The sequence below is a fragment of the Centroberyx affinis genome, unplaced genomic scaffold, assembly GCF_046629955.1.
Source record: "Centroberyx affinis isolate AG114_WGS23_722 - 3 ecotype Tasmania unplaced genomic scaffold, CSIRO-AGI_Caff_v1 ptg000683l_1, whole genome shotgun sequence".
NCBI classification, from domain to species: Eukaryota; Metazoa; Chordata; class Actinopteri; order Beryciformes; family Berycidae; genus Centroberyx; species Centroberyx affinis.
The window spans coordinates 49,002-60,155 of NW_027279304.1; the positions used below are offsets into that span (position 1 = coordinate 49,002).

Sequence of the window (11,154 nt, forward strand, 5' to 3'; positions counted from 1 at the left end):
CAAAAACCACAAGGGATGTTTTCTTGTAAAGAGCTATTCTTTCCTCCTTCACTTAACAAATTGTGTCAACCGATTGGCACAAATTGACCGATTGACCTAGCCTACATTTTAGCGTTTAGGGTTTGTAACAAAAAAATGTAAAAAAAAAAAATGTCAATTTTGGCCTTATGGTAAAGCTATAATGCCCATCACATGCACTTGTCACTGATTTTATGCAGCTTATTGAGTCTTTTAACCTTATTCAATTTGTTACTGAGCCTACTCATGTAAAGGGCCATACTCTTGTACATACCTTGTACTATCATCTGGCTTGCCTCTAAATAATCTTGAGATAAAGGATATGTGTGTGTCTGACCACAAGGCAATTGTATTTGATGCTCCACTATTTCCTTCTACCTCAAAGCCATCCTCTCCCCTCAGATCTCGCATTTTTAATGCAACCTCTGCAACCAGATTCTCTGAGGCTTTCCTGGCAACTCACAGTGATATATCTGTCATGACATCCCACAGTCACACTGATGAGCTAGTTACTAATTTTAATCAAACCTGTTTGGCAGTACTGGATTCCATTGCTCCTCTCAAAAACTCAATTCAAAACCTTGAGCCCTTCCATGGCTCAATGATACAACTCGGGCCTCTCTAAGAGAATGTAGAAAAGCTGAGCGAAAATGAAAGGCTAATAAATTACAGATCTTCCATGATATCTTGAGAAATCGAATGCTCACATATCAGAAAATTATTAAGGATGCAAGAGCTGCTTCTTTCTCACACCTTATATCTAAAAAAAACTGTCATTGTTCTGTTCCAAGCCATAGATTCTGTCATTAGCCCCTCCCCCAGCCACAGCCTTGAAGCCTCCCCACAGAAGTGTGAGGAATTTGTTTTACTCAGAAGGTTGAAAATATAAGATGTCAGATTTCACCTGCTGAGAGGGACTCCTCTGTTATGTTGGAAAATTCAGCTGTTTTAAATTGTTTTCAACCGATTTCTTTATTGTTTTTAAAGGATATTGTCTCTCAAATGAGGTCCTCTACTTGCTGTTCTGATGTTCCAACAAAATTTCTCAAAGATATCTTTGACACAGTAGGTCCTAGTATTCTGTCTATTGTCAACAGTTCTCTGGCCACAGGAACTTTTCCTTCTAGTTTTAAGCATTCAGTGGTTCAGCCTCTTCTTAAAAAGCCCAGCCTTGATGCGTCTGATCTCACCAATTTTAGACCCATCTCTAAACTGCCTATTTTATCAAAAGTTTTAGAAAAAAATGTTTTTACCCAATTATTATCTTATCTGAACCATAATAATATTTTTTTTAAATTCCAGTCAGGTTTTAGAGCATTACACAGCACAGAAACAGCCCTTGTCAAAGTAGCTAATGACCTCCTTCTCACAGCAGATGCAGGAGAATGCTCAGTCTTAATCCTTCTAGATCTGAGTGCAGCTTTTGACACTGTAGATCATGCTATTTTAATTGAGCGCCTTGAACAATGGTTAGGTATCTCAGACTTAGCACTGAGTTGGCTTAAATCCTATTTATCTAATAGGACCTTTTCTGTCACAATAGGCAAGTCATCGTCGACCACAGCAGACCTCACCTGTGGGGTTCCACAGGGCTCAATTCTTGGCCCCATCCTCTTCTCCCTCTACATGCTTCCACTTGGTCATATAATTCGTAAGCATAATGTTTCCTTTCACAGCTATGCTGATGACACACAGTTATATCTACCCTTAAGACATAATGATCCCAACTGCTTTAATACTCTCAGAAACTGTCTTATGGACATTAAGTGTTGGATGTCACAAAATTTTCTTCAGTTAAATGAAAGCAAAACTGAAATAGTCTTATTTGGGCAGCCCAACGCAAGAAATCTTATTTTACATGATCTAGGTGACTTATCATCTAACATAAAGCCTGTGGCCAGAAACTTAGGAGTGATTTTTGACAGTGACCTGACTTTCGAGGATCAGACAAAGAGAGTTGTGCAGTCTTGCTTCCTTCAACTAAGAAATGTATCAAAAATCAAGTCATTTTTATCTCATGCTGACTTAGAGAAGGTAATTCATGCTTTTATCTCATCTCGTCTAGACTACTGCAACTCTCTCTATACCTGCCTCAGTCAAAAATCTATCTCACGTCTCCAGCTCGTTCAAAACGCTGCAGCTAGAATTTTAACTGGCACTAAATGTAGAGATCATATTACCCCAGTCTTAGCACATCTGCACTGGCTACCAGTAAGATTTAGAATTGATTTTAAGATTTTACTGATTACATTTAAAGCACAGAAAGGTCTAGCCCCTAGCTATATTGCTGACCTTTTAACTCTTTATGAGCCAGAACGCAGCCTTTGATCCTCAAGCAAGGCCCTTTTGGTTGTTCCACAGTCTAGGCTCAAGACTAAAGGTGACTGCGCTTTCTCTATTAGGGCGCCTAGACTTTGGAATGACCTGCCTGAGGAAATTAGGCTAGCTAAATCAGTTTCATCTTTTAAATCCCTTCTAAAAACACACTTATATAAACAGGCTTTTATGTGATTCACTCCCTATGCACTGCCGTTCGGGAGTCTGGAGTCACTGAGGGGTCTTTGTGTTCCTGGGGGAGGCTGGTGCTTCTGTTCGCTGGGGTGGCATTGAACTGGTCGGGGAGTGCAGCCGGGGCATTGATGGTGTTGCGGACTGCTGCCTCTGTCTTCTGGTGGCTGTTCTGTTCTTCGGACTTTCTGTTCATTGGGGGTCCTCCGTCTGTGGCGGTGGCGTCTTTGCTGGCCTTGGGTGTTCTGGCCGTCGGGCTTTCGGGATTCTCGGCTGGGGTTTCGCCGCACGCTTCCTGCGGTGCTTGCCATGGGTGCGGTTGGCTTGTGGGGCGTTTCTCGCGGGCCGTGCGTTCGGGCTGTTTCCCGCGGGGCTCGATGGGGTTTGGATCGGGCGGTTTCGCTGGTCGGTCTGTCGCAGGTGCTCGTCTCTCCTGACTCGGCGGCCTGTTGTTGTTTTGGGGGATGGGGGCTGTTTCCATGTGTGGGGTTGCCGGGAGGCTGGGGATTTCATGCTGGGGTGTGCGCCTTTGTGTGGCGGTCTTCGGTTTCTTGGCGGTGTCGCGCTCGGGGTGGCTTTCGTCTCTCGGGGCGGTGATCGGCTGGCGGGTTTGTGAAGACGGGTGCTGTCTCTGGTGGGTTGGCCGGTGCGGTTGCCCGGTCTGGGTCCTGTTGGGCTCTTGTGGGGGCGGCTTGATCGTGGGGTCTGTGGGGGATACCCTGTGGGCCGTTTGCACCAGTGGCGGGTCCTGTTTTTGTTTACCATGATTGAGACTAGTACATTTGAAATCCCTCAAGATCAATTAAACTCTACAAAATGTAAATGTGTTATGAGGCATTATAACCTAATTGTGTTGTATGTACAAACTTCAAGTTTTGCTTTTGGGCTTTTTTTGTTATTTTAAAGTTCCTCCATGGTGGACTGGCTGAAATCTTCTCTTTGAGGAAAACGTCTCAGCTCCCCCTCCCTCCTGAATAACACCTCTCCCTCCCATATGTTCCACCTCTTCAAGTAAAACTATAATTACTACCTGTCACCTGAGTTCTTATTCTATTTCCTAGCAGGAAATAATCGTATATAATATTCAGGTCAGGGCGCTGTGGCTCTGAGCCATGTACTCCTTACTGTTGGTTGTGTATAATATTGGTGATGTAGGAATTTAAGTTTATTCTAATGTTGTAATCAATTTCAATTCAAGATGCTTTATTGGCATGACAGGTCACAAACAAACAATATTGCCAAAGCATGTAACAAGAGATTAATCATGAATTAAATAATTAAATAACAAAAAATAATTAAGTAACAGAAAAATAATTCCATCCCCTCCCAAGTATTATTGTGTGTGTGTGCGTGTGTGTGTTGCTGTGCCTCCACTGTCTACTGACTATCATTGTTTCTGTGTTTATGTCACTTGTGTTTCTGAGGAAACATAAACCAGCAAAATATCACCTTAGCCAATTAAAAAACTGAACTTTTCACATACATTCACATATTATTCTTCACATTTCTCATTCAGCTGTGTGTCCCTCTTCCCTTAAAGTGTGACAGCAATCTACAAATTTAGCAGCTAATGCTGCACACTGACTTTTCTCCCCACACAGGTAGGGCAGTTTGAGAGGATCAGGCAGATGGTTGAACTCTGGGTAAATTCTGCCTATCCTCTCAAAATAAGTCTCTCTCACAGATAGAGTTCTAATTTGCTTTGTGTTTTTGTTTTTTTCCTTCCAATAGGTGATATATTTTTCTTTCTGTTTTGAAATAATTTGGTTGGTCAAGAGAGACTGAGGATAGTCCTGAATCCCTGGTGTTTGTGTCCAGAAGGAACTCTTCTTGTCCTTGTTCGACTCTTGGCACTGGAGAGCTTTATACTGATAGAGTGGGGAGTGGAGTGGGGGTCGCTGGATCGGAGATGTTTGTAGAATTTGATGGCTCGTTTCTGAATGCTGATGATGATTGGATACTGGCCGAGTTCTGCCCTGCATGCATTACTGACTGTGTTCCTCTGGACTCCCAGGATGATTTCATCATTTTAAATGAATCTGGATAAGAGCATCAGCTAGTGCTTTAAATATAAACTAAAACTTGTTTGTTTACTTTAGTTGCACCTGTTTATCTCCTATATTACCTTTTATTATTATTTTTTATAATTCATTTTCGGCACACACTTTTATGTAAACTTCGATCTGTTTTTAATTGTATCTCTGTTTGTGTGTTTTTTAGTTGTACCTGTCTACCTCATATACTACCTTTTATGCCTATTTTCTTTTATTGCTGCTTTTGGATTTTATTGTATGTAAAGCACTTTGTAAACACTGTTTTTAGAAAAGTGCTATACAAATAAAGTTATTATTATTATTATTATTATTATTATAATGCAAGCAAATATGGGCTGACACACTTTTAAGCCCTTAAATGAAGTTTAGTTGTCTGAACATTTAGGCAATTGAAATATACTGTGTAAAATTTGCGGGTGATTGAGGCAACTTTGTAATACAAATAAAACCAAAGGTGCTATTGCAACGTTGGCCTGATGGTGGCGTTATGGAGCGTGACCAAATGTGGTCTGTCATACTTCTGGGCCCACCCAAACGTATCTGAAATGTGGTTGCTCTAGTATCAAGGGTTTAGGAATGTTTGGAGTATCAACATTCTGCGTAATAGCTGTAATATAGAACGTCCAAATATGCTGTATGCAAAATGTTGTGGAGACTGGATCAAGAGAGAGCGAGAAATAGCAAAAAACAGGTTTTACATCAAAATCAAAATGGCAGATAACTGTCAAAGCTGAAATGAAAACCAATGCATGCAATGGAGATCTGAAACCCATCCACCAAATTTGGTTGCTCTATGACTTACGATCCTCTGAGGTACAGATCATTTTAAGGCAGAAAAGAAGAAGGAGAAAAAGGGGAAGACAAAGAAAAAGAAGAGTAATCCCAACAAAAAGAATACCATCATATACCATACATACAGACATCAGTAAATGGCAGGTAATGAGACCAGAGAAGGACTCGGCAAGTCGATACAGCAACTAAGGTATTAATTTATAAATTATTTAATAGTCATCTTTATAAACTAGTAAATAATGTATAAATTAACACCTGTGTTAACATGAACACCATTAGTAAATTACACATTAGTTAACTGTTAATTAAGGATTAGTTAATGCTTATTAAGCATTAACTAACCCTTATTAACCCCTATTAAGCATTGACTAACCCTTATTAATCATTAACTAACCCCTAACTTAGTGTACCCTTATTGTAAAGTGTTACCCATTGGTACTCTCTATCTGACATCATTTGTCTTTGTTTTGGCATCATCATCTAAAATGTGTCAGAAGCACAAGACACCTGGGTGTGGTTTATGATAACTGATGGATATTCAGGCATGTGAATGAAAAAAAAAAAAAAAGGTGTTTGTTCCAGCACAGAAAACCGTACATGATTTGTCAAAGGGATAGTTTGTCGTTTCCTCATTCATGGTTCTCAATAAAAGGCTGGCTTAAAGACTGAGCACACCACGGTTCCTGCAGAGGACACAAGAACTACTGACAGACAGCAAACAGAGAGCAACATCTGAAGGGTGAGACCACTGTTTGATGGTGTGAAAATTATATGTTCAGTCCTAATTTATTAAGGTGCACTAGCTTGGTCAGGGTCAGTACTTGGGTCAGGCACTACAGCGATGACTTTCAACAAATCCAGCTGAATCCAAAACGCTGAACTCAGAAAAGTTGGTAACACTTTACAATAAGGGTCACTAAGTTAAGGGTTAGTTAATGATTAATAAGGGTTAGTTAATGCTTAATAAGAGTTAGTTAATGATTAATAAGGGTTAGTTAATGATTAATAAGGGTTAGTTAATGCTTAATAAGAGTTAGTTAATGATTAATAAGGGTTAGTTAATGACTAATAAGGGTTAGTTAATGCTTAATAAGAGTTAGTTAATGATTAATAAGGGTTAGTTAATGATTAATAAGGGTTAGTTAATGCTTAATAAGAGTTAGTTAATGCTTAATAAGGGTTAGTTAATGATTAATAAGGGTTAGTTAATGCTTAATAAGCATTAACTAACCCTTAATTAACAATTAACTAATGTGTAATTTACTAATGGTGTGCATGTTAACTAGGGTATTAATGTATACATTATTTAATAGTTTATAAAGATGACTATTAAATAATGTATAAATTAATACCTTAGTTAACATGAACACCATTAGTAAATGATTACCACACACATTAGTTAACTGTTAATTAAGGGTTAGTTAATGCTTATTAAGCATTAGTTAATGCTTATTAAGCATTAACTAACCCTTAACTTAGTGACCCTTATTGTAAAGTGTTACCGAAAAGTTTTCTCTGCAACATCAGATGGAACTTTCCAAAAACAAAGCAGTACTTTAGCCATAGTTTGAGGTGAACCTTTTTATAACCATCTTTTTTATTAGGTTGTTTGAATCTCATACATAGCCGTTTCTCTCTCTTCTTTTTTGTTTACTCTGCCCCATCCCAAACATCTTCTCTATACCTAAAATTGCATCTATCTCTCTCTCTCTCTCTCCCCCTCTCCCTCTCTCTCATACAGAGTGAAGTGAAGATGAAGCTGGCTGTGATTGTTACCCTGCTGGTGATCGTACTGGTCCAGGCCCAAACCGTCAATGGATGGTCCAGAAGATCAGCAAGGGTGATGGTGGATTGTGCCAGGGACCTGCGAGGAGACGGGTGGTGGGGCAAGACCGATGGCTACGTTAAGGTAAGACCTCTCACCCTCTTTACTGAAAATCTCAGCATAGTGGCTATATTCTTCTTTTGAAAATGGACATTTTTTTTTCATTCCTTGTATTATAAATGTGGTAGGAGGGTAGGGTAACTACGATGACTTTCCAGATTCAAACAATGATCCAGTTTTACGCATGGAAACATTTGTTATTCATTACTGAAGCTACATCATAACAATTATTACATTGCAGTCCTAAAACTGTACGGTGCAGATTTGAAATCTATACATAACAAGGGGCATTGGATGTCAGTTTGTGCTAACCAATGGAAATTGCCACCTGGCAATATAGTTTAGTTTAGTTTAGTTTAGGTAAAACAGTGAGAAATATGATGAGAATAAAACAGAAAGAAGTGCTGTGAATTGTTAAAGGGGCATTAAGTAATCTATGAGAAAACCAAATGCCACATATCTATATCTGTAACCACTCAATGAAGAGATGAGATTTGACGCAAAAGGAGAAAAGATTATAATGAGCTCAGCGTTTTGCTAGTGAAACCCATAGCTCATGTAGCTTGTGTGAGTGAGCAAACTAATAAATATTAATCATGTGCTTGTTGTTGTTGCTGTGCTTGTTTCAAACGGTATAATATTATAAGCTTATTATCTAATTAAATCTAATCTACTCAAATGATCTATCAACCATTCATCCTAGGTGAGAATTGGCTGGTCCTCCCGCACGACCAGAGTCGTTAAGAACAACAACAACCCGACCTGGCGCCAGACTTTGTACTTCAGCCACGTCTACAGCAGCTCCATGAGGGTGGAGGTCTGGGACAAAGACAGTGGATGGTTTAACAGGGATGACCACCTGGGAACATGCTTCATCAGAATGGTCAGAGGAGCCAAAAACAGAATGGTCACATGCAGACTGAGGCGTGGTTGGGCCAGGCTCTACTACACTTATTAGTCTCATCACTAACCTATCTGCATTTGAAAATGAAATATCCACCATTTTGGAAAGAAAAGACACAAATCACACCTTCTCTTAGAAAATGATTGCTGGCATTTGGGAGTTGTCCTCGTTAGGGATGGGACAATACGCTTATCTAATGAAACGATTCGATGTGCGATATGGGTTCAAGATTCGATACAACCCCAATACAATGTAAAAGTTCAATGGCAACAAAGTCTGACTGAATGTTAGAACAATTTAAAAATGTCAGTACAAAGTGCAAATAATAGAATTTGGATGGAGAGCTTGTGAAATTGAAAACCCTAACCCTAAGTGTCTCATTTGAGATTACTACAGCAGAATATAATGGAGCTAATATCACAATTCATTTTTCTGTATTGTCACATTTTTGTATAGTGATATACTGAATTTCAATATATTATTTGTCAAAATGAATGTACATTGTTTTGGAATTATGTTTTGAAATTGAGTCCCAGAAAACAATACATATATTTCTCTAGCTTAAAGTGTCGCTGTGACTTTTGTCTGTTTTTAAAATGGGGTAGAGGTCTATTTTCTACTTTCTACTACTTTTATTCTGTTTTGTTCTATTCTGACAAGATTGCTATTATATGACAATAAAATTCATACTTGCAGTATCATTTTGTGTCATATTATCATCAAAGATTTGCAACCATACAACGCGTTATGGTTTACAAGAATGAGAAGAGAGAAAGAGAAGTTGCAGGAAAAAGGAAAGAGAGAAACACACACGCACACACACACACACACACACACACTGCCCAGTCCATAGAATAATCATATCATAGTGAAGCAAAGATTTTGGTCAGAATCAATCAGTATAATGGAAAAAGATGGGGGCTATTATCTTATAAGAGCAGCTGATTTTTCAAATACTGGGTATCTCACTTTTTGAAAATAACTCATTTGCATTTTCCATATTCTTTGTGAGATGGTTGGGCATGCATTTTTAGTTTCACGTCGAAACCTTTTACATATAAGTCAGTGCATGGAGTTGGCTGTAAGGAGATACAAGGTTTTTGCAAAGCAAAACAAAACTCAAAAAAAAAATACTCCAGTATGATGGCAGACACTCACAATAAGAATATTACATGCAGAATATTACTATCTACTATGTACAGTATACTATCTCCTCTTAAATTGCGTATTCAAATGCGCTTTCACTGACTTATTTTCATTCAATTTTTTAATGTTAGAATTTTTTATTAAACCATACAGAAGATATATGCAAATGAGGGAGGGAAGAATTATGTTGCAGCAGGGAGAATGCCGTGGGAATGTGCCTACTGCCACCGTTTTGTCACAAAATTAGCGCTGAATTTTGGAATAAAGTGCGGGGGACAGAGTGGACAGATACGGGAACTGTGGGGGACGTGTCCCCCACGTACCCCGTGTCCGCTACGCCCTTGCCCGCATCTTAGTCAGGCTCTCCTGCACTTACTCCTCCAAGGGAGTTCAGGCTCCTCTTTGGCTTTATTTGTGGTCAGTATTTTGGTTCACCTCCTCATATCATACCAGCGTTTTTTACCTCCGCTAAATCGCGCTTGTGGTGCCCAACTGTATTCACTTTATGTTGTTCCAGAGTGACTGTTTACGTGTGGTAAAACATGTCCTCTCTGCAGCTCTTTGGGGTTTTCTCTGCCACCAACACTTAAACATAAACTGGTCAACCTAGATAGGAGACTGATTGCTCAGCAATTCATCGCGGCTAAGGAGAGGCGCAGAAACACGTTTGGCTGCTTCATTTAGACTAGATCATGGCCATGAATATTATGCTCAACAAATAAGACGGGCTGTAGACTTAGGTTTGTGTATATACGGTTATGATGAATAGGCCTATAATACTGTGAGTTATTTGAAATCTGTTGATTTATGTTTGCGAAAATCGAATGGGAGAGGATCTTTCAATAAATCATTCAATAAAAATCGTCTTACTCCTGAACAATCTGTCCCCCTCACTTCTGAAATTATGCCTACGCCCCTGGTTGGAAGAGTGGGGAATAACTCCAGCCACAGTGAATGTTAGTTAACTAGTTTATTACTTGTGTTTGTACTAGCATTGTTAGCTCACCCATAATCATATGCTAGTTCAGTCCTATTCACAGCAATTGCTAGTTGCATCTGTGTACATTTGTGTTACTCGAATTGTTGCTGATTACATTACCCTTGTGTTTGCCTGAATGCAATAATAGTTAATTCCTCGCCGCTTTTAATTTGTATACTGTCCCGTGGCCTTGTAGGACTACATAAGCCTCGCAACACCCGTCAATCATCCTGGCCCTCGCATGCGCACGCAAGGTCCTGCACACATAGCTATTGGCCACTAGAGGGCAGGAGTGCATCATCACATCACTGCATAATGATCTGCTGTTACTGTCTGTTGGGAGATAATGTCAACATTAGAACTGAATCACCCTGCTCCCTTCCTGTTGGCTTATTTGATTGTATTGCATTTCTTTAAACTATGCATGTTTATTTGCAATCAAGTTCTTTACCTTTGCTGTGCATTTTAATTCTATTAGTTAGTTACCAATGTTGTATATTGTTTATTCAAGTTACTTACTTGTTTTGTATTCATTACCTTCTACCTACAGAACCATTGATACACCAAGCCAATTGTGATGTACCAACAAAGTATGGTTGTGGTGGTGGATTAATAAAGTTTTGAAGTGAGACGGCATCTGAGTGATTCTAACCGATCAGACTACCTCTTCCCGATCAGAAAAGATAGTTTATTCGCCTTCCTCCTCTTATAGTATTCAAACTCTTTCCACCTTCCAGGTGTTCCTTCCTACATATTTTCTTACTATTGTATTTGTTACTATTATGAAATTTTAGTACATTTCTAACATTATTACTTATCAATTTGACACTCATTACAGCTCCTCCACAGGAGTGTTTCAAACTGCCAC

At 39.2% G+C, this 11,154-nt stretch overlaps 1 protein-coding gene across 1 annotated transcript; it reads left to right on the top strand.

Moving 5' to 3' along the window:
* The first annotated feature begins 5,988 nt into the window (after positions 1–5,988).
* On the top strand, positions 5,989–8,817 carry LOC139643965 (perforin-1-like). Its single transcript, XM_071519298.1, has 3 exons — positions 5,989–6,111; positions 7,114–7,281; positions 7,961–8,817. The coding sequence occupies exons 2-3, from the start codon at positions 7,126–7,128 to the stop codon at positions 8,213–8,215; spliced, it is 411 nt and encodes a 136-aa protein (XP_071375399.1). The 5' UTR covers positions 5,989–6,111; positions 7,114–7,125; the 3' UTR covers positions 8,216–8,817.
* The last annotated feature ends 2,337 nt before the right edge of the window (positions 8,818–11,154 follow it).